General features: G+C 43.5%; 1 protein-coding gene and 1 long non-coding RNA gene across 2 annotated transcripts in view; one reads left to right on the forward strand and one right to left on the reverse strand.

The window, feature by feature from the left end:
• The window catches only part of SNTB1 (syntrophin beta 1), a 240483-nt gene extending 216108 nt beyond the window's left edge, over positions 1–24375 (reverse strand). Inside the window, exon 1 of the mRNA XM_040494335.1 lies at positions 23399–24375. Within this exon, the coding sequence (XP_040350269.1) occupies positions 23399–23954 (556 nt within the window). The 5' untranslated portion in view covers positions 23955–24375. The remainder of the gene's footprint in view (positions 1–23398) is intronic.
• On the forward strand, positions 3709–5303 carry LOC121042918 (uncharacterized). The gene is made up of 2 exons (XR_005796527.1): positions 3709–4183; positions 5149–5303. It is a non-coding gene; the product is annotated as an uncharacterized LOC121042918 (long non-coding RNA).
• Positions 24376–24778: the final 403 nt, after the last annotated feature.

Raw genomic sequence — 24778 nt, forward strand, 5'->3', positions numbered from 1 at the left:
CACCTGGTAAGATCACCTCTACCTGGCCAAGTGTATCAATCTGCTGGAGCTCCTGTAACAAAATGTCACAAACTGGGTGGCTTTAGCAACAGAAATGTATCGTCTCCCAGTTCTGGAAACTAGAAGTCCAAAATCATGGATTCTACAGGGTTGGTTTCCATTGAGGGCTGTTTTCTTGGACTCTCTCGATGACTGGTAGATAACCAACATCGCTCTGAGTCCCTTAGTGTGGTCTATGCATGGCTGCATGTCCAAATTTCCCTTTCTAGAAGAATTTTATAAGTGATATTGGATTATGGGCTCACCCTAGTTCACTATGACCTCATCTTAACTGATTACATCTGCAACAGCTCAGTTTGCAAATAAGGGCATCTTCTAAGGTACCATGGGGTTAGGACTTAAACATATGAATAGGTGGGCATAACTTAACCCCTAACACTAGGAGATGATCAAGTCACTGAAGCCTTTCCCCAAACATTTATAGAGATGATCAAATCACTGAGGCCTTTCCCCAAACATTTATAAAGTTTACTAAATATTTTTTTTTCAGGGAATATATCCCATTAAAACTTAAAATCAACTGGAAAACAAGATTTACTGGTTAGAAATTCATTTTACATGACCTATTTTTGAATCCTCCACTAAATAAAATGGAGAATGCTCACCATAATATTATCTCCTCTAAATAAATATATACTCTAGGATGTTTTAGGATCAAAGTGATAATAAATTATAAATAATTATGTATACATTTACACACATACACACAATGTTATTATCATAAACATAACAAACATTATACAACAAAGTCATCATCCCGTAAGGTAAAAGAGTTCACCTAATAACTACATTAAAAGGTTTAACCCTCAGATGGATATGTCACATTTTAAGGGGCCTTGTCAATTATAACCATCCAGCTGAATAAAGCTGGGGAAGCTTAAACTGGGGAAACACACATAAAATTTTAAAATCCAATTTATTTTTTCATTCAACCATGATATTTACCATTTGCTTTTCACTGAGAAAGAAAAATCAGGATAACAAGTTCCTTTTGATTTCTAGTCAAATCTACTGAGGGGCTTCACAGCAAGGACACATCACAGGAAACTTAAAAGGGAAAAATTTTCCTCGTATTTGATCTGTCTTATCAATTGTTCTCCTAAAATAAGCAATTGTATATATAACTGATCTGGGCTAACTTTGAAAACAAGTGCTGGCAGCAAACTTGAGACGAGCAAATATTTCTCATGAGAGTAAATGCTATAAAACTGATCATTTTCCAAATGTACCTATTTCTCACGCTTAGTCGGTTTTCACTGACTCCATTCATTTGCTCACTTTTCACAGAATCATTCAAAAATTATTGGGAAATTCTAACCTAAAAGTGGGTTCCTTTCCTCAAATGTATAGACATTACTGTTTAGAACTGGAATGCATTGTTTAAAATAAAAGCAATATTACACATTTGATTGTGTATTCAGTAAATGCCTATACAATCATAATGAGATAATAAGAAAAAATATGTCAATACTTGGAATTAAAGAATAAAATGAAATGATTTATGCTTTGTCATGAAAAAAATTCTTTCTCCTTATCTTTAATCTTTTTTTCGAACACTTCCTCCTCCTCCTTCTACTTACCCTGACGGAAGCCTGGCTCTGCCCTGAAAATACCACTTCCTTTGTTAACTCCTTCCTGTTCTGGTCACTCCTTCGACCTGTGTCCACCTTCACAGGGAAGGAAGAAAAGTTAGCAAACTCCTTGTTTCCTACAGCCCCTTCCAGGTATTTGAACCACTACAATCTCTCAATGAACTCTGCCCCTTAAGCTATTTAGAGGTGTGGTAAGTCATACTCATGACACCCTTCCCAGAGAATGTGCTTAGAATCCCCACTGAGTGAGTACCTGGTCATGTGGTCTGATTTCCTGGACACAGCTATCTGGACAAAGGAGGGACACCTGACCCAGGTCACACCAATCAGATTCCTTCTCTGTCAGAAATTTGTAATTGGAATGCTCTTCGCACAAAATGCTGTGAAAAATGATGTTAAAGAACAGCATGGAAGATGAAATATATACATTCATATTCATTCATTCATCCTCCAAATCCTTACTAATCGCCTGCTGCCAGCCAAGCACTGAGGCGGGTCCTATATTGTACAGTGTTTCCAAGGGGTAAGAAGCAGGATAATTTAGCCACAGCATAGTGTTTACCTGGAAATGCAGAAAGTAGGTTGAGGCTAAAATTGTAGCAGGTTCAGATGGCAGACCAAAGATTTGTGTTTTATGCTGCAGTTAAAATGAAAAGGAAGCTGGCATTACAAAATGTTTCTGACCTGGCTCATGAGAGAAGTCCTCTACTTTTTATCACTTGCCTTTTAAGACTCCTACCTTGAATTTAACCAAAACTGACTGAAATAGAATTCCAACCCACCTTTTTTATTTCTAGGGTTAAAGGATTTCTCCTACCATGGTTCTCCCTGATTCAGTGCAATGCAAACTCAAATGGAAGAAAAGAGAAGAACGTGGCCTCTCTACAAAGCTCCTTCCCCAATGTCTTGTAAGCACCTTGACAAAGGGGAGGTGCTTTGTTAATATGCTTCTATCTCTGGAATCTGCTTTAATACGCGGAACATAGGAGATGCTCAGTCAATATGTGCAGACCAAGGGGCGCTTGGGTGGCTCAGTCGGTTAAGCAATGGACTTTGGCTCAGGTCAGGATCTCACAGTTCATGAGGTCGAGCCCCATGTCAGGCTCTGCGCTGACAGCTCAGAGCCTGGAGCCTGCTTCAAATTCTGTGTCTCCCTCTCTCTCTCTGCCCCACCCCCACTTGCACTCTGCCTCTCAAAAATAAATAAACATTAAAAAAAAATTTGTTTTAAATATGTGCGGACCAAAAATGAGTAAGAAACATGCATCCTGAGCTTGGAGATGTCACTGGGGTGGAATGAGTTAAAAAAAAAATCACTCAGGATTTCTAAAGAATACCTTGCTGGGTGTGGAGAATAAGTCTGGGAAATGTGCTTTCTTTGGCATAAAGAGGGGGTTGGAGGAAAAAGGTAGAAGGAGAGGCAAATACTTTCAAAGAACAACATTATGTCCTAAGGATAGAGTGATTTAACGGTATGCAACACACCTGTGCTTGCCCAACGGCACAGTGATTAAGAAATACTGTTATCGCCTTCAGAAGGAAGTTTTCTGAAACATTAAATATGATAACCTCTTGGTGTATTTTTCCATAGCAATTGCAGCAACCACTTCTAATCATGTTGCTAAAAAGATAAGGCAGGTTGGGATCTAAGACAGAGGACATAGGCTGCCCATGAACCAATGCTGTCCCCAAATGTAACCTATCAGCACACAATCTATCAAGTGTTCCACTTGAGGGACCAACTCTGGTTCAAAAACTTCTTTTTCTCTCCCCACCCCAATCCTAGGCTTCTGACAATTGGAGTTATAAAGACTGGGTAGTCAGGGTCCAAGTTATTGTTCAAATCAGCTATTTAACTTCAAACCCTACATTGTTTTAACTAGTCAAATACCGATTTTTCTAAGGTGATTAAAAACAATCCTATTTACAAGATTCTAGAGCACATTAACAATCAAAGATTTAATCTGAATTTTAATGCTGTTGCCAAAGAACAACAATGAAAAAAAAACAGTTTTTTTTTCATCTCCATGTATTTGTTATTTGCACCACATGAAAGAACTTTTGTAAGTGTGACTAGCTCACACTGTATTTCGCAATGATAAATATGTGCTTCAACTTACTTTTAATATAGGTCAAGCATAATAAAAAAAAAATTTAAGGTGTGGAAAGAAAAAAACCCCTGCAACTGGGTGTAGTTCTTATGATAATAGGTTAAGATCCAGGAAATGCAACTGTCTTTTCACATGCCTCTTTTTCCCTTCGTGAATCAAACCAGAAGAGTGAATAAACAGCTGGTGAATTCAGTATGAAGAAGGTCAACTTCACCACCAGTGAGCAAGCTGTAAAGACTTCAAGAAGTCCTTTACACCATACAATGTCCTGAAGCCTGATGTGATTCAATAATTTCCAACGGAATGCTGGAAATTTCTGAAAAGAGGATCTCGCCCCATCTAAACTTCTCTTACCATGGCTCTCAGGCTCCAAGTTATTCACAATAGAAGAAATTTCTCAGACCTTCCCATAGAAAGTTGGTAGGTAAACCCTTTCTTTCAAATTAACTGGAGGTAATCTGTAGAGCCTTAAGTTAAAGAAAGCTATTGGTTGGTTCATCCATTTAACTAGTATTTTTTTTTAAGGTTATTTATTTATTTTGAGAGAGAGAGAGAGAGAGAGAGAGAGAGCGCACAAGCAGGGGACAGGGAGAGAGAAGGAGAGACAGAATCCCAAGCAGGCTCTGAGCCATCAGCACAGAACCCAATGCAGGGCTTGAATTCATGAACTGTAAGGTCATGACCTGAGCCGAGTTCAAGAGTTGGACACTTAACCGACTGTACCACACAGGCACTCCTTTTCAACTAGTATTTATTGAGTGTCCAGTGAGTTCCATGTAATCCTCTAAGCATTGGGAATATAGCTGTGAATGAAGGAGACAGATAAGAAACCAATAAGCCACATACAGTACAGTCTATGTTGTATATATCTATGTATAGTATACTATAGTATATGTTATATATATGGGAGTATATAAAAATATATACTTTGAGGGGCGCCTGGGTGGCGCAGTCGGTTAAGCGTCCGACTTCAGTCAGGTCACGATCTCGCGGTCTGTGAGTTCGAGCCCCGCGTCAGGCTCTGGGCTGATGGCTCAGAGCCTGGAGCCTGTTTCTGATTCTGTGTCTCCCTCTCTCTCTGCCCCTCCCCCGTTCATGCTCTGTCTCTCTCTGTCCCAAAAATAAATAAACGTTGAAAAAAAAATTAAAAAAAAATATATACTTTGAGGCACTAGAAAGAAAGAGTAAAAATATAAAAGGGCTCCTGTCAATAACAACCTTGTTAATTAGTTTTATAGGTGTAGCATCAAGATGCAAATTCTTTAATTTTCAGATGATAACTGCTTCGGGTCCTGTTGGTAATATTAGTTTTTATTAGTAATTCAGTCCATGCTGATTCTAGATTTACTGTCATCTTATTCCTGTCCCTTGCCCCCATTTCTTAGCTGCTGTTCCAAACTCTGGTCCTTCTAAAATTGGGGATGAGGAACAAAATCTTCAAAGAAGAAATCACACCTTCATTCAGTGGCCTCAGCTACACCTTCGGAGCAGCTTCTTTGTTTACTTTTATCTTTACAAAACCATTTTCAATGATCCACCCTCTGATTAGTCTGTCTCTACTGACTCATGGTTTTGTCACTGGCTGGCTACAAGGCTACAGTTTTGAAAAACATGTAAATATGGTTACCAGCTCAAGCACCTAAAAATGTAGGATGCCCAGTTAAATTTGACAAATATTTTTTTTAGCCTAAGTACATCCCTGGATATATTTAGGACATATTTATACTTAGAAAAATTATTTATATCAAATAACTGTCTTCTATCCAGTAACCCAACATGTGAAGATTTTGGAAACTAGATTGATTTTAGGAGCATGGATATCAAGTTTTGACTCACACAAAAATCAGAGAAACTGCTCCCAAGGAACAGTCCTATGGCGAGGCGAACATGCATGAGAACAAAATTTAGCAGTGCTGTATGCACCACAATAACCTGTAACAACCTAGCCCTTTCAGGGCTGACTCATACACCTAGAGAAATGCATCTGAACACTCAGTCACTCAGTAAAGACAGATGGTCTCATTAGACATTTGACAAAGAGAAAAAAAAATGTGCTAAATTTCAATTACTATTTGCTCACTCCCCAAACTCCTTGCCAAATTTTTATGAAATGTATCCAAAGCCTTCCATAGGAGGTGTAATATTTTGCTCGGGCTGCTATAACAAAGTGCCACAAACTGGGTGGCTTAAACCATAGAAGCCTTCTCTCCCAGTTCTGAAGGCCAGGAGTCGGAAGGCAAAGGATCAGTTCCTGCTGTGAAGGCGAGTCTGCTCCAGGCCTCCTCCAACTTGAGATGGTTTCCTGGCAATCTTTAGAGTGTCTTGGCTTATAGATTCATCATCCCAATCTCCGCCTTCATGTTCATATGTTGTTCTCTGTGTGTGATGTCTGTGTCCAAATTTCCCCTCTTTATAAGGATAGAAGTCATATTGGACTGGCGGCTCACCCTACTCCAGTGTCACCTCATCTGAACCAATCACATCCGCAATGACCCTATTTCCAGATGCCACATTCTAAGGTACTAGGGGGTAAGCACTTCAACATATGAATTTGGAGGGGACATGTTCAACATGCAGTGGGGGTGAATCTGTACAGGTGTTAGAAAGACTGGAGAGGGAATCCAAAACCCAACAACACAGGTCTGTATGTGAAAACTGACAGGCAGGGTGTTTGACGGGGGAAGCTCCCAGGGCCTGGGTTCTGCCTCAAGGATCTGTCCATTCCACACGGGTGGGAAGGGCTGGTGAGTGGACAGGTAGAAGTTGGTCTGCATGGCAAGCATGCTGTTCTCACACAGCCTGGAAGCAGGCAGTGGCAGACTAGAAAGACTTACTGCAGGTCCAGTTCAGGCCCTGCCCTGGCTCTGCAGAATCATTCCTGGCTGTCCCCCACTTTCAGAACCCTCCCTCATTATATGTACAGCATTTACTACCTATATCATTCCTTTAGCAAAGCTCTCATATGTATTTTCTATGCAAGTTCTGTCTCTACAACTATATCAGGGAAGCTTTCGATTTTCCCAAAGAATATTTTTGTGTGTATTTTATATTATATGCACACACATATATAAATATGAACACATCCCGCAACGATAAAGTAACTGAAAGTGGAATGTTACAAATCAGACTCTGAGATCCCTTCTTTAAAAGGTTTCTTCTTTCAGATAATTCTTCCAGGCTTTATGGGCTTTTCAAAGAATACACAACTTAACTGAGTTCTTGGAGCAGTTATCAAGTTATATTAATTACTTTTCCCTGACAGATACAGATTGATACGCATACCATCCTAGGAACATGGTCTCCTGTCATTTCATTATTACTGAGGCAAATTTGTGGAGAGTACATTTTCTGGAAAAATGAGAAATAATGATTCTGTGACATGAATTATAAACTCAAAATAAAATGTACCCATATAAAAATGTTAAAAATTTTAAAATATTTGAAAACTATCAAATCCATTGCAAAATTTGATTTTCCAAGTTTTAAAAGGCAGAATCACCTGGCTTTGTTAACTTAGCCCCTCTTTCAACTGGGGATTGATATAAGAAAGGCCTATTGCCTGAAGACATTCTTGAGTTGTTGTTGACCCAAGGCCATGTACATTATTTTACAGTCAATAAATCTCACCAACTGAAGCTGCTTATTTCTTACTTTTGCCCAAATCCTGCCATGGCTAATGACCAACAGACAACTGCCAACGGGTCAATTGTCTTCAGTTTGCTCAAGTTTTAAGATGGAAAAGATCTGATCCCTTCTCCTGGAGTCATACAGTCTAGTGGGGAAAGACAAATAGACAAAAATAGCATACGAATAGCCACCACACTTTTGAACTCTTTGTGCTGGATCCTGTATTGAGTTCTGTATTAACTTTTTAAACTCCCCCCTCAGGCCTATAATGAAAGTACTGTTGTCACCCCCATGTTATCAATGAGAAAATGGAGTTCTAGGCAGGTGAGGCTATTGCCCAGGTAGTTTGTCTACATCGCTCATGGCCGGTCTTATCTGGTTCAAAATGTCAATAGGACTGAGGTTGAGAAACACAATACTCCCCTTTGGCTCAATTAATCTAACTCGTGCATCATCTACTCACAGAAACTGCAATCAACTCACTGGATCTGCAAGACTCTCTACCAACCATACACTTAAAGAAATTAAAAGTCAGGTATAGGTAGCCAACATTTTGCTTTGCAAAGCTTTCCGAGGACAGTACACTCAATCTTGATCATGCCTGAACCAGCCTTCAGAAAAGACTTGTGATGGAAATGTGTCTAGAACTGAGTGCAGTCCATCTTCCACTAGGATTCCCTCTGAACACTTTTAAATTAGGCCATGTAGGGGCGCCTGGGTGGCGCAGTCGGTTGGGCGTCCTACTTCAGCCAGGTCACGATCTCGCGGTCCGTGAGTTCAAGCCCCGCGTCGGGCTCTGGGCTGATGGCTCGGAGCCTGGAGCCTGTTTCCGATTCTGTGTCTCCCTCTCTCTCTGCCCCTCCCCCGTTCATGCTCTGTCTCTCTCTATCCCAAAAATAAATAAACGTTGAAAAAAAAAATTAAAAAAAAAAAATAAATAAATTAGGCCATGTGGCTCTGCTGGAGACTAACTTAGACCACGTCTCCTCTGTAGTCAAGTCTACGCGCAGAAGGTTGCTTCCGGTGAGTACCCGCACTTCTCTGCCCAGGGCCATTTTTTTGGCAGAGGAGCCTTGTGACCTCATAGAGATGCCAAACAGAAGTACCAGAGAGGTAACGCCCCCAGCAGTAGCCCTTAACAAAAGGATGGGTGGAGAGTTGCTGAGTAAGTTTTATCTGCTTCCTCCCATGTCAGGTGAAAATATGCTAAGTGCCACAGTGATTGAGTGGTCCACAGCCGGGCCTTTATGGGCTCATTCCCTTTACTATCTCGTGTTCCTACTCCACCACCAGTGCTTCTTGGGCTTGTATCCCAAATCAACTTCTTGCCCTGAGATCCTCAGCTCAGGTTCTGCCTCTAGGGGAATACAAAAATGGAACAAATCTCAAAATAGATGAAACTATTAGCTATGCATAACACACCGAAAATTGAAGCACAGAGAAAGGAACTTGGAGACATCTGAGTCAATATTAGTGAAAAAAAAATCCTTCAAAAAACTATTAATACGCTCAGAGAGATCAGCAAAGATGTCATTGCATCCACAATACAAGAGGATGCTATTTAAAAAATGAACAGTGAGAATAAGAAAATATTCTTGGACCTTAGTGATATGATGGATGAAAAAAAATCAATACAAGCGTTGCAGATAAAAATCTAGTAATTCTCCATGAAAAAGAACAAAAGTAAACAGAGAAGGAAAACTGGAGAAAAACCAACAAGACGACACAAATCAGCTTGTTGATGTGTCAATACAGAGGGTCCAACATCCAACCAAAAGAATTTCTATGCACAGGAAGCAAAGAAAATGGAGGAGAGGAATGATCAAAGAAATCAAACAAGAAAATGTTCCAGAACTGAAGTGTAAGATTCTTCAGAATACAGGTCCCAGTCTACTCATTAAATGACACGCGTAATGTCTCAGTAACTTTTTCATGACACGCCTAGGCCCAAAGAGATACCTTCCAATTCAGTGTTTTAAGTAGTTAAATCCAAACTACTGAAAGGACTCTTTATGTCCTAAAAACTTAGTAACTTCTGGGCACTATACAACTTCTCAAATCTAGAAATCATATTGAATACTGCCACCCTCATTTCCTGTTCCACAGTATGTTTTGATTTGTGTGGTACTTGTTTGTGTGTGTGTGTGTGTGTGTGTGTGTGTGTGTGTGTGTGTGTTTTGAAATCATGGCAACTGCAGAAAACCCAGTTCTGCAAAGATATTGACATCATGGAAGGAATGTAGCAATCTAATATTAAGTCTCCAGTTAATGGTTCACCTAGTGGCCAACAGATGTTGCTATGTTTTCCTCAAAATTTCAGAATATTCCCTGGCACTCTTGTGAGTTCACTCGGGCGACCTACAACACCTTGGCACATAGTTTGGGAACCACAGCTTTAGCCTACCTGTACCTATCAAGGTCTTAGAAAATTAATTAACAAAACTTCCACACCAAGGCCAATCACTACTTATAACTCAGAATATCAGTGATAAAAAGAAAAATTAGAAGTTTCCAGAACAAAAGAAAAAAACAGGTCACATGTAAAAAAGAGTGAGACTTCTCATAGCAGAAAGGCTTCTCACAGACACTCTGAAAACTACCAAGGGAAAAATGCTCACTCAGCCTATCACACCCAAAGTATCAGTCCAGTGAGAGAACAGATTAAAGATATTTTCAACTATTTGCCTCCCACACATTCTTTCTCAGGAAGCTACTGATGAATGTTGTCCAGAAAAACTAGGGAGTAAACCACAAGTGAAGGTGACAGAGAAGAAAGCCCAGGACGGCTTGAGGAAGACGGCCATGCGCCAGACCAAGAGAGAACCAGTCCACAGCAGCAGGGTGGGAAAATAAACAGAATGTGTGCAGGATTCAACATGTATGAGCATTTGAAAAAGAACAAATTTCCTAGAAATTTGATAAATATAGTGCTGCTTCAGGGGAAAAAAAATGTACAGACAGGTATAAGAAAATGAAGCAAGGGGTGACTGGGTGGCTCAGTTGGTTAAGTGTCTGACTCTTGGTTTCAGCTCAGGTCTTGATCTCACAGTTCATGACATCAAGCCCCATGTCAGGCTCCACGCTGGGCGTGGAACCTACATAAGATTCTCTCTCTCCTTCTTCCTCTGCCCATGCACTCTCTCTCTCTCTTTAAAAAAAAGGGGAGGCTCCTGGGGGGCTCACTCAGTTAGGCATCCAACTTTGGCTCAGGTCATGATCTCACGGCTTATGAATTCAAGCCCTGCATCGGGCTCTGTGCTGACAGCTCAGAGCCTGGAGGTTGCTTCGGATTCTGTGTCTCCCTCTCCCTCTGCCTCTCCCCTGCTCATGCTCTGACTCTCTCTTTCAATAATAAACGTTAAATTTTTTTTTATTATTTATTTATTTATTTTTAATGTTTTTATTTATTTTTGAGACAGAGACAGAGCATGAGCAGCGGAGGGGCAGAGAGAGAGAGGGAGACACAGAATCCAAAGTAGACTCCAGGCTCTAAACTGTCAGCACAGAGCCTAATGTGAGGCTCGAACTCATGAACTATGAGATCATGACCTGAGCCGAAGTCGGACATTTAACCGACTGAGCCACCCAGGCACCCCCCGAAAAGATTTTTTAAATAAAAAATAAAAAGAAAAGAAAATGAAGCAAATGGAAAAAAAAGAAAAGCTGTGGGTAACTGCAAGAAACCTGATCATTGACTTTTACATGGCTACAAAATGGAACAATATTGACATGATCACTAATTCTGTCAATAGTGGCTAAAACTGATATACGAAGAAGTAGCAGTATAGGCATATTATTTGGAGTATCAGAATATATATTTCTATATATATTAGGATTAGAAATATATTCTAATATTATAAATATAATATACCTATACTTCCATTAAAATATTTTTAATAAAAATCATTAAGCTATTAATTAAAATATGTTTTCTAATATTCTGGGGGACAACAGAGAAGGTATGGGGTAGGGTGCACAAAGGAATGCTATAAACATATATTATTTTTTTGCATATATTATTTTGATTTAGACAAATTCTTTTTTTTTTTTTTAGTTTATTTTTATTTATTTTGAGAGAGAGAGAGAGAGAAAGACTGTGAGTCGGGGAGGGGCAGAGAGTGAGGACAACAGAATCCCAAGCAGGCTCTGTGCTGCCAGAGCAGAGCCTGATGTGGGGCTTGAACTCATGAGCCATGAGTTCATGGCCTGAGCTGAAGTCAAGAGTCCAATGCTTAACTGACTGAGCCACCCAGGCGCCCCTGGTTTAGATAAATTCTAAACGTGAAGTAGAGAACAGAGGACAATATATGGATATTGGAAGCAAAAGAGAAAAGTCATTAACTTTGATTTTTATTGCAGATTAAAAGCTTTCAGATGAAAGTATTTGAAATGAAGGGTCGCAAACAGCCAAGTAATTACCTACACTTTAAACTTCACTTTGCTTAGATCACCCTACTGTACAAGTTACCCCTTCTGTGAAGCATTCTTTTCCACTCCAGGTATCCTTAGTACCTTCAGATATTCCACAAGTTCTGCTACAGCGTTTGTATTACTTATAAATATAAATTATTATTATTATTATAGAATATACTTGTAATATATGTAAATGTAATTTATTACTCCACACCTGTCTCTCTCTGGACTGTTCTATTTCAGAAGAAAAGGAATTTCATCTCATCCCTCTATAGATTTTTCCTTCAATCTACCGACAAGGTCCTCACCTTACAAACATGAGCAGAAAAATTATTTTAATAACTAGTTATGTGACTATAATACCCCATATCTCATCAATCTAAACTGCCCATTTTTTTTTTCACATTTTATCATTTCTGATTTGGGGAATGTGCCTTAAAATCGCTGGAGGCCCAGATGGAAGCTGAATTCTTGTAGACAGAATTTACAACCACTCCTATCATTCATCAGGGGCCCTCCCAATCTGAAACCACTTTAAATTATCCGCCTAAGTTTTGTTTTTTGTTTTTTGTTTTTTTTAACTCACACTGACACTACATTCAGACCTACATATTTAGTAGAACCGACCTGCCATTCAAAATCTTAGCAGATATATTTTTTCTGCCTTCTACCAGGACTAAATCTGATATGTGTGAGTTTCTTTGTTGTCCCTTTCTGTGTGATGGGTTTATTTTTCACTTATCCCTGCATTGAAGAGAAGTCCCTTACATCAAAACTTTAAGCAGGTATCCCATTAGACACCCCATCTTAAACATTATATTTTTTTTGAGGGTACAGATACAATTCCACTGGATTGTCTCTTAGATTCCATGAAATACAGCATTAAATTAAAACCATAAAAAACTAAAGTATAATGCTGGCTTAGTAACACCTATATAAATATTTCACCTCTTTTTTTTTTTTTTTTTTTTTTTAATTTGAGAGACAAAGAGTGCATGTGTGAGCGAGGAAGAGGGGCCAGGAGCGGGGGAGAGAGGGACGGAGGGAGGGAGGGAGAGAGAGAGGGGGAGGGGGGGGAGAGAGAGAGAGAGAGAGAGGGAGAGAGAGAGAATCTTAAGCAGGCTCCACACTCAGCACAGAGGGGCTGGATCCCACGACCCTGCGACCATGACCTGAGCTGAAATCAAGAGTTGGACTCTCAACCGACTAAGCCACCCAGGCATCCCCCACATTTTAACAAAAGAAACTTTTGGGTTTCTTTGGCCAGTAAGAGCTCCACACCCCTATAAGCACTAGACAAATTTTCAAAGAATTTTGAATTTTGCTGTGTAAGTTAAATCCTTACTTGCCCACTTTCCCTTTACAAAACACTTTTTTGCATGTTCCTGCATATCAGCATTTTAAGACAAAGTTCACATTTGCCCACCAAAAACCACAGCAGCCTACATTGTGATCTGTTTGATGGAAAACATCTGATGCTACTAAAAATCATCAATCAAATACACCCTTGTGGGATCATAATTCACCCCTACAAGGCAAACCAACTCTCCTAGGCCATCAGTTGCATCCTTCAGTTCCCTACCATAGCAAATCCCAAACTGTCCTTTGTGTCCCCCGCCCCCCCAAAGACTTTATGTAACATATGATTGAACCCATCATTTCACTTGTATGCTTAAGACCTCTGTGTGCAAACAGAACTTAGCTAAGCATGCAATGTGACATGTTATACAGTTAAAAAATATTTAGTGCTTACTATATTCCAGGCAATGAGCTAACCACTTTACATACATAATTACTCTAGCCCTCACAATAAACCTACTGATTAAGAAATTGAGGCCTGTTGTTAAGTAACTTGCTCAAGCTCACACAGTGAGAAAGAGATAGAACAAGAATGTAAGCCCACGCTGGGTAACTCCAAGGCCCTCCCTCTAAACCACTGCATTCTACTCCTCTGGGAAAGAAACTGCAGTGAGAAGAAACAAGGCCAGTTTGAACAGCAAGCACATGAACTGGGTAGGTTAGCTGCAGACACACTGAGCAACCAGTCGAGTTTGAGATGGAGCTTCCCACACTTCTCAACAAGCTGAGAATGATGCTTCAAATCACAGGAAGAAGTAGTTTCAAAAGCACTGAGCTAAAGTATGGGGCATCATGTTAATTCCCATTATAACCACTATTCCATCTTCTCTATCCCACTTTGGGAGTGGGGCTCATTTGCATGGGTCTGTCAGGACATTTACTTCGTGGTGTGTGTTTCATACTCTCTCTTAAGTCTGGATCTGTGGGCCAGAGCTAAAGGCAAGCTATTATTATAGATCAAAGCCACTGAAGTAGGTAATGAGGTTTGGTATATAAAACTCTCAGTATAAATGCAGGGGGAAATTCTGGCTTTTCTTTAACATTATCTGCTTTGAAATGCATCGTTTGAAACAGAAGTCTCAGTAGGCCAGAGAATTCTAGCTGCCAGAGAAGAATTTCCCTTCACCAAACAGACCAATGGTAGCTTCAGCTAGATGCCTTTCACAAATGCAGAGCCCTGTGCGGTGAGTTATTTTTGATTGGCACTCCATGGGGTGAGTGCTACAAGCATCAAGGGACATGAAGAGCATTCCCCACCACGGCAGGAATACAGGAATACAGAATTGAAAGACCATTCTGACCGGCTTCCTGATAAAGAATACAGTCTGAATTCTCACGCTGATGCGTAAGCTTTAAAAAAGAAACAATTAAAGTATCTAAGCAGACAGTTTTCATCTCTCCAGGTAGAAAGTGTTCTTAACATATTCAGACTTGTAGGTCCCTGAGCTACAGGGGGGCAAAGGAAAGGTGGTTATAACATTAGAAGGATAATTACATTTCCCAATAACTTTTAAAATCATGTCTGGCTCCTCTTTTGTCTTTCAAGACCGGTCTATGTTAAGTACGTGCCTCCCAACTCTATAAAGTGACTTCCATAATTCTGCTCTACAGACCAAGGCATAGTCTGCATTGTCGGATGCCAAATGTGTATCATCACCACGTCCAGTAGCATGAGTGCTGGAGGAGGGGGGAGTCATCAGAGAAAGTCACTAAGTCCCCAAATTACTTTCCCTCCCCCCTCCCTTCCTACCTTGCTGTCTGTCCTTCCCTTCTCACTCCCTGATTCCCCCACTCACTCTCTCCTTCCCTTCTTCCTCCCTTCTGTCTGTCCTATTTTTTGCTTCCTAAGACATTTTAAAATCAGCCTAAGGTGTGCCAGGTACTATGCTATAGATACTATAGATCACACAATTTGTACGACTAATCTCAAAAACTTTACAATCATCCTCAAATGCCCTACTTCCTTAATAACTGTCAACTCCCTGAAATCAGAGGCCATGCCTTATACCTCTAAGACTTCATTGTGTCCACTGTACAATGTCTTGACTTTGTGTAGTATGCAGTAGGAAGAACTGGATGGGTATTAGATAATCTGATGTCCAGCTCCCTCATCTACAAGGTAACCGCAGGCCAGTCACCTCATCTCTAGCACCTCCATTTCCTCCTATACAGAAAAGGATCCTTAGACCAGTCCAACGATCCACACAGGGTTGACCTAGTGATAACATCATGATGTGAGTGAAGTCACCTTATAAACCTAAGCCTTGCTGGGGAAGGTGCCCCTAAGCATAACTCAGGGTGAAGTGTCTGAACACTGGTGCTGCCAGGTGAGCACATGAAGCTGGGTCATGTCACTAGAGCCCTGCCCACCTTACAATAGACGCATGGCTCGGGAGAATTATCTTCTTGAAATGTGAAACCCAGCATGACATTTTCCTACTTACAACACTTCACCCTGAGAATGAAATCCAACTCTATCATAAGGCCTAGAAGCCTTGATTCCTGCTCAATTCTCTGGTCTTTTTTCCTTCCTGCCCCTTAACAAGGTCTGAAGGTCACATTCCTCCCACCTACTGACACTGAGCGACAGCTGATAGCCATGCTCTTTGTTGGGCTGCCTTGAGACTTTTGCCTTCCATAGACCTGTCCAAGAACGGGCCAGATGCCCTTCCCATAGGCTACCACAGCACACAGCATCCCATGATGACCTTGCTACAGCCCTTTTTGCTCCATCCTGTACCTGCCTGCATGGTGCTTATCGGCATCTGTCACCATAATATTGTTCCTTGAGGGCAATGCCCTAGTGGTATCACATGGAAGATACTCCGTAAGTGACCTGTTAGATGGGTAAATAAATGAATAAGTGACGAACTCCTTTGCAGTGTGACACGACATGATCCTTTACACGGTTGAGGATATTCTTGAAGTGCTACCTGGGAACTCTGTACCATTATAACTTCACCAAACCAGATGTAACAGGCAGAAAAAATGTCCCCTACCCCCACTCCCAAGATGCCCACATCCTAGTCTCCAGATCCCAACCATATGTTACCTTGCATGGCAAAGAGGAATTAGGGTTGCAAGGTGAATTAAGGTTGCTAATCAGGGAAATTCTAATTTAAAATAGGGAAATTGTCCTGGATTATTTTAGGGTGACCATGGTAATCACAAATCCTTAAAAATGCAAGGAGAAGGCAGAATGGAGGTTGGACTGTTTCAGTTTGAGAAAGATCCAAGTTGCTACCAGGCTGAAAAAATGAAAGGGAGCCATGAGCTAAAGCATTTGAGTAGTCTCTAGAAGCTTCTGGAAAAAGCAAGGGGACAGATTCTCTTTTAGGGTCTCCAGAAAGGAATTCAGCACTGTGGATACTCTGATTTTGGCTCACTGAGATCTGCATTAGACTTCTGACTTAAAAAAAAAAACAAAAAAAAACCATAAGATAATAAATTTGTCTTTTAATTTACTAAGGTTTTGGGAAATTTGTTAGAGCAGCAATAGAAAACTAATACACCAGACAAGAAAGTAGAAGACCTAAATAGGACAAATCATGGGACCTGTTGGAGCTTTACTCTCCTTTTTATTTTTTTCTATCTATCTATCTATCTATCTATCTATCTATCTATCTAAGACAGAGAGATCACACCATGCACGCAAGCAGGGGAGGGGCAGAGGGAGAGGGAGAGAGAGCGTCTTAGGCAGGCTCTACACTCCATGCAGAGCCCCACACAGGGCTCAATCTCACAACTGTGAGATCATGACCTGAGATTACGACCGGAGCCAAAATCCAGAGTCTGACACTTAACCAACTGAGCCACCAAGGAGCTTCAGTCTCCTAATCAATAAACTGAGGTTAAGCACCCCTAATCTGCTCATCGCCTGAGTCTGTTTATGAAGATCCAAAGTGATAAGGCCTGTGTTTACATCTCAGCAGCAGCATTTATTCAGTTTCAGTGGCAAGTGACTTAAATGATCTGTGCCTCAGTTTTCTCATCTATAAAGCAGACATTCTAATCATATTGGGTTACTGGGAGAACCCAATGATTTAGTCCATGTGAAGTGCTTAGAACAGCATCTGGCATGATGCAAATATTATATAAATGTTAGCTCTTATTACATCTGTAAAGAGTTTGCAAAAGGTTAGGTACTGCTGTGCCCGGCAGAGGATATGTTCCAAGACCCCCTGTGGACGCCTGAAACCACAGACTGTACTGAACCTTATATAGACTGTGTTTTTCTCCTATACATACACACCTATGATAAAGCTTAATTGATAAATTAGGCACAGTAAGAGATTAACAATACCTAATAATAAAATAGAACAATTATATCAATCACTACCATAAAAGCTATGTGAATGTAGCCTTTCTCTCAAAATATCTTACTGTCCTGTACTTGCCCTTCCTGTGATGACGGGAAATAATAGCATGCCTATGTGATGGGATGAAGTGAGGTGAAGGATGCATGCATTGTGACAGAGCGTTAGGCTACTACTGACCCTCTGACACTATGTCGGGGGAAGATCATCTTCTTCCAGGCCGTGGTGAACCTTGCGAAACTGAAACCGTGGAAAGCAACACCCAGGATAAGGGGACTACTGTATAAAGTGGTAAAGCAGAACCGGTATTCTTTTTTTTATGTTTGTTTATTTATTTATTTATTTACATATTTATTGAGAGAGACAGAGTGTGAGCAGGGAAGGGACAGAAAGAGAGGGAGACACAGAATCCAAACCAGCCTCCAGAGCAGGCTCCAGTGCTGTCAGCCCAGAACCCGACGCGGGGCCCCGAACTCATGAATGGCAAAATCATGACCTGAGCTGAAGTTGGACGCTTAAGCCACTGAGCCACCCAGGCGCCCCCAGAATCAGTATTCTTATAGAATGTTCTCAAGAGGCTGGAGGGTCAAAATAGCCCTTCTCAGTAGCAGTTCAGATATTTATGGAGGCATTTTGGGGGTCCAGGGGAGCGGCAGTGGCATATTCCTAGCGTTTAGTGATAGGAGCCAGGGAAGCTAGACATCTTGCAACATCTGAGGCAGCCCTTCACAGTGCAAGATTCTTCCAGATCCCAAATGACACCACACACCCCTAGCCACCTTCAGTTGTAGCTATTCATTGACGGTGATTTTACATTCAGGTACTCGTATCTACCTCATTCATGCAGACCTCTGGTGTAGTTGTACTACGCATTTATCAATTGAAACTTTTTTCAAATTTATTTTTATTTTTTTTTTCAACGTTTTATTTATTTTTGGGACAGAGAGAGACAGAGCATGAACGGGGGAGGGGCAGAGAGAGAGGGAGACACAGAATCGGAAACAGGCTCCAGGCTCTGAGCCATCAGCCCAGAGCCCGACGCGGGGCTCGAACTCCCGGACCGCGAGATCGTGACCTGGCTGAAGTCGGACGCCTAACCGACTGCGCCACCCAGGCGCCCCAACTGAAACTTTTTTCAAAATAATTTATCCATGAGGCCCAGTCAGTTAAATGTCCAACTTCGGCTCAGGTCACATGATCTCTCAGTTCGTGAGTTTTAGCGTCACTTCGGGCTCTCTGCTGTCAGCAGAGTACTCTCTCTCTGCCCCCCCAACTCTTTCTTTCTCTCTCTCTCAAAACAAATAAATAAACTTAAAAAGATTTACTCATTTCTCCATTTTATTAATGTTAATAATAATAGGGCATTATGCTGATTTTTAAATGTAAACTACAGTCCGATTTTATTATTTATGAAATTCATTTCGTAAAAATAAAAGCGGTGTTAGAAAGGTTTCTTATTAAAAGTGCGTTGGGTCTTAATTTATAGAATGTGAGGTGAAATAACGTTTAGGGATACCTTAACCTAGCTCCTTAGCTTCCCAGTGAAGAAAATCCAGGCCTAACAAGTTAAAGCATCTTGTGAAAAGAGTAACTATTAGTTACAATATAAGAGCCCAAGTTTCAAGACTCTTAATTCCAGAGGTCTTGGGTAATCTTTAAGGATCTGTACATCCTAAATAAAGTAAGATTCTTTAAGGTTCAAATTCTCGTCCAATCCTGAAATTTCATGGCAACAAAACCACTGCCTCTACCTTGTGCCCCATCTCCCTGCCCTGCCATTCCCACTTCCACCACTAAGGGAAGTGACTGTGCAAGTGACATTTTAGATGATCTCAACAGCCAAGCATTCCTGGGAGCAGTACTGGGGGAGGAGCTTTGACGGACAAGGTTCATGTCAACAACAGTCTCTGACCTTCTCTGAGTTTCCATCTCTTCTGGATCAGTTCCGGAGGATACCTTTTGGCCCCGGATATGATTCTGTTCATCCCCCCACCCCAACCTTCCATACCCCAATATGTGTCTTCCAGAACATTCTGTACTCCTCAATCTGGACAAAGTTATGGAGAAACTAATTTTATTAGTTTCAGTCACAAAAAGGTCGATAGATTCCAAATTACTATTTTGCTACCAATCTCAGGGCAAAAAATTCACCCCTCCCCTGACCCAGAACTACCAAGGATATTCACGCAGCTGTACCCTGCCCAACTCCACAGGGTGCCATTCTCATTGTACACCATGTACATGGCGTCCCCTGGCATTATGGGGTTCAATATTTGCATGGCTGAATGTAGGGTCCCTGATCTTACCCCCTAAAATAGGAAATGAGTTCATAATGTGAAGATACCTGACCTTAACTTTGATGAATATTTGGCTAAACACTGACTTAGCTGGCCCTGTCTATTCACTCTTTATTTTCAGTTTGAATTACAATTTAGTCTCCTTGTTGGCCATGTGTTCAATGATAGAGGCCCTGCCTTGCTGTGCAGTTGAGCCATACACTTAGTGCATTAAGGTTTTTAGACTCAATCCTCTTTTCTGTCCCTCCCTTTTGAGTAGCCCACACAATGGCTTTTCCTGCTCAAGGCTGTCCCAAGCACTTCAGCATATTTGAGGAGTGAGGAAGAACATCTTGAGCCCAATAACTGAGGAACTTCAACCAACTTAAGTATATAGTTGAAGGAGAAACACAGAGTATCAATTTCCCCTAGAAGTTACAAGTATGAGCTTTTATTTGTTTGTTTACTTTTGAGAGAAGGAGAGACACACAGAGTACAAGCAGGGGAGGGGCAGAGAGAGATGGAGACAGAATCAGAAGCAGGTTCCAGGCTCTGAGCTGTCAGCACAGAGCCCGATGCGGGGCTCGAACCCACAAGCTGTGAGATCACGACCTGAGCTGAAGTCGGATATGTAACCGACTGAGCTACCCAGGTGTGCTTGTTTTTAAGTGAGACAGACCTGGAAACCTCCTAGCTATTTTACTTGAAGCAAATAGCCCACAGGGAACAAGTACTAGCCTCACAGAGTTACTAAAAGTGTAACGAACAAATCCAAGTAAAGCCTGTAACATATAAGTGCGCACCAAATGTTGGCGATTGTAATGACTCCCTTCCCGCAGAGGAATGGTCTCCTATCATTACAGTTTCATAATAAAAAAACTAAAGGGAGACTAAAAGTAAGAAATATAAAGTCTAGTACAGTGTGAGGAAAGGACTATCCCTTAGGACAATTTCACCTTCATTTCATGTAATGGAAACACAACTAATCACAGCAGTCATTTGATTCATGTCTTGTTTTTCTTTTATTCTCAGATTTCTCTCCATGCAACAGCCCTGTAAAGTAAGAAGTTCTAGCCGAGTTTCTGTATTCCCTTTTTTTCAGAAGACACTGAGGCTCAAGGAGGTTAATTCTGTGGTAGATTCTACAACTGGAAGGCAGGGATTGAAACTTGGGGTTCAGCGTTTCATTTCAGAGCGTTTCACTAGCAGCGGCAGCGACTTTCCACTAGGGGGCGCACGTCGTGTAATGGGGTGCGTATTGGCTGTGGTTAAGGGACTAAACTAATCTCCATCGGCAGGCCAGGAAAGAAAAAAAAAGCAACCTAAGTAAAAAACTGTGCATTTTCCACATAAACATATCTATCTTTGAAACATCTCCCTAAGCCCCTCGTCCAAGCAGATTACATCTACAAAGCCATTCCTCTGTAGAAATTCTGCAATCAAGATTGCATTTCAGGATACAGGCAACTAGATATGTGATTTCAAGAAGCCTTTCTGGTGGCTCTGATTGCCCCTTCAGCTGGTCACCTATGTACTAGTCCAAGCTAAAAAAGAAGGGATATGTGTGTGATATTTGCTTTGATGGTACAGTATCACACCTCCTGCACTTAGGACCAACACTTTGACTCAGAACAAGACACATTGTTTCGAGCGGGGCCTCTACTTGCTTCTCTTATTGCCGCCGATCTCTAAAAACTCAGGCTGGGAAGAAGGTTGTGGCCCAAAGCCCAGGTGGTTCCTGTCTAGGAGGCCCACAGGCCTTCCCTCAGAGGTCCTACCTGCAACACAGGAGGGCATGTTGCAAGAATGTCACATTAGAGGTTTTTACAAAACTCACTCTTCAGTTGCTGCATCCAGAAAGTCACACAACTGCTTGATTCTTTTTCTTTAAGTTTATTTTGAACTGCAGGGAGTCACCTTTCCTTCCTCTTTCTGGGTGAGAGATTTTTTTTTTTTATCTATTGCTAAGTCAAATTCTTTAAGTGGAAACCAAGGAGAAGAGTCGTAACGAAGGGCAGTGCTTTGAAACAGAAATGACCTGCCTTTTGTCCCCCCTGATAAATATTGCAAGCTGAGCAGGTGTGCAGTGGTTTACAGTCCAAACTACACTTGTCCCAGATCCCACCTGCCCGTTGTCACACAAACCAACACACTTGAGTCAAGAAAACTTTTTTTCTGCTTACTTGTGTTAATCATCAAACCAAAGCAAATAGCCTTCCACTTTTCTGGATCCAGGGTAGCAATTAAACATGAAGACATCACAAATCCTCTAGATAAATAATGGTGGGGGTGGGGGAAGCCTCTGGATTCTAGGCAGGAGGTGGACTATCATGTACCAGACGGTTGCATCAGCCGTCACATGTTAACAAGGCTGGCTTCTCAACTTTGAACTTTCGCAGTTTCACACCCCAGCACCACATCTGGTGAGCAGGAAATTGACTTAAGTCCTTAATTTAGGATTTAAATCAACCACCAGTTTACAAGGTCTGGGTTGAAACACTCTTGTTTCTGTGGCTATGGGTTCGTTTACTTATTCACTCAGCTTGCAGATCATTGAGCACCTAAACTCAAGGGAGGTGACCCATAACTAAATAAAAGACCCAAGACAACTCAATCTACAGCGAAGGGAAAGCTGGGTAAATAGATAAAAATAATTGCATAATATTTGTGTTAACGGAGGTATGTACAAAGGAAGCTATGGGGCAGAGAGGCAATTACCAAGTAAATACAGACGTAGTGGGAAAGGACAGTGATTATCCACTTAATACCCTATTGCCCTTCTGCCCCTCCTAACAGCAAAAGGGCACAGTAATGCGGCTACTTATTCCATTCACTTGAAAAACTAGGGGATTGGGCTCAGAGGATCTCAAGAGAGTCGTCTCTAAGACGCCTCACACTCAGGAGAAACTGTTTCAAAATGCAAAACTGTTTGCACACTACTAGGGAAAAATCCCGGGAAAATGCAAGCAGAAAAACTGCCACCCCAACCCTCCACCCAGAGAAGCAGCCTGGAATCCAGACTGACCGGCCGAACACCTGGCACCAGAAGGGAACTTGTGCACAAAGACGCAACACACTACCCAGCCCTTGGCACAAGTCCCCGGCGTGAGCCCGGCTTCCAATCTGAAAGAGGGAAGTCCGGAAGGGTGATGGGGTTTTAGCATTCAAACGCTGCCCCTCCTCTCTGTCCTCTTTGGGACGGAACCCTCTTCACCGGATTGCCCAGGCTCCTGAGGAAAACTGTGCCAAAGCAGAACTCTCGGAGTCGCTACTGTTCAGTGGGCTCTCACCGGAGCGTGGACGGCTGCCCCTCCTTTCCAGCTCCACGTCTTACCCCTACGTACGCTCCACTTGGATTATCCGCGGGTAAAAATGAGACACCGGGCACTAGGCACTAAGACCCTGTGCCTGCCACGTAGCCCAAGAAGCCCTGCTCGCCAAGCCCTTTCACACACCCCTGCCGCGTCCAAGCCGGCAAAGACTAGCGTGGGGACAAGTTGCCCCCAGGTGGGGTAAAGTTGTCCAAACTCCCCGCCGCCCCCACTCGCCGGAACCCCGGGCTGTGTCCGCACGTGGGCGAGAGTGAGGGTGCGGCGGGAGGGTGAGGGGGTGTGTGCGCCGCCCGCGCGGCGTTAACCCCTTACCTTCCAGCAGCACCTCCTTGCCGGCGCGCTTCAGCGCCTGCACCGCCTCGTCGTGGGTGGCGTCCCGCAGATCGGCTCCGTTCACCGACAGGATGGCGTCGCCCACGTACAGGGCTTGGGTCTGGTCCGCCGCCAGCCCCTTGAAGATCTTGCTGATGAGGATGGGCATCTTGTTCTCCTTGCCCCCCTTGATGCTGATGCCCAGCCCGCCCAGCTCCTGCTTCAGCACCTTCACGCCGCGCTTCTGGTTGGAGATGGACTCGGGCACCTGCTCGGGCAGGTCGGTGAAGGCGGTGCGGACCCCGGCGGGCGAGTCCGGGGGCTGCGCGCCGCCGGCGCCCCTGCAGAACGAGCCATTGGTGGCGGTCCCGATGCCGTTGTACGCCGCGGCGCCCTCCTCGCAGCTCAGAACCAGGGCGTCCTCGCTCAAGTTCACCAGAACTTTGTGCCAGCGATCCCGCACCAAAACTTCCAGCAGCCCGCTCCGCTGCGCCCGGCCGCCTCCCCCGCCGCTCGGCCCCGCCGCCGCCGCCGCCGCCGCCGCCGCTACCGCCATCTTTCCGGCATTCTTAAAATGCCATGTGATTGCCAAAGGGGGGAAAAGTGGGGAAGGGCTGCGGGGGAGGCCGCGGGCCCGGGGAGCGAGGAGCGCGCGCCGCGCAGGGCGGAGGCAGGGCGCGGGACGCCGCTCCGGGAGTTCGCACACACGCACCCGGCGCGAGTTGGCAGCCGCAGCCCGGCCCGTTCCCCTTCGCCGGATCCTGGGCGGGGTGGAGCGACCTAAAAGAAGAAGGAGAGGCAGAAACAGGGGAGGGGAAAAAAGCCAGCTGCCAGGCGCAAAAGCCCAAACCCAGGGGAGCCGCGGAGCAGCTCGGCGCCGGGAGGCTGGCTGGGAGGAGGCGCGCCCGCGGGGAAGGGCGGGGACCCGCCGCCCCGCGGACGCTCACCTGTTCCAGCCGCCGCGGCCTCGGCGCCCTCGCGCCGCTCGCCGGCTCAGACCCCCGCCGCCTCGCTCGGCCGAGCGCCGGGCGCCGCAGGGACAGCTTCCCCGCGCCGGCTCCCCGACCCCGCCCCGCCCGCGCCGCTCCACCCTCCCCTTTCCGCGGGCGCCCGCGCCGCACCTCTGCTGGGACCGCGCGTGCTGCCGAGGTCCCCGCACGCGACGCTCCTGCCCCCTCCCTTCCCTTTCTTACGTCCCGCTGCATCGTCCCTCAGTCCTGACCCCCAGCTGTATCTCCGTCCACGCCTCCTCACTCGGGCTTCCTCCAACCGGGGCTTGGCTTCTCCTGCCGAGTTCTTACCTGTCTGTCCCTTGCGCACGGACTCTCAGGTGGACTCAGACGGAGGCCCCAGGTTCTCGCAAAGTTAAGAGGGAAGGCT

The sequence above is a fragment of the Herpailurus yagouaroundi genome, unplaced genomic scaffold (genome assembly GCF_014898765.1).
Source record: "Herpailurus yagouaroundi ecotype Mexico unplaced genomic scaffold, PumYag 186, whole genome shotgun sequence".
Lineage (NCBI taxonomy): Eukaryota > Metazoa > Chordata > Mammalia > Carnivora > Felidae > Herpailurus > Herpailurus yagouaroundi.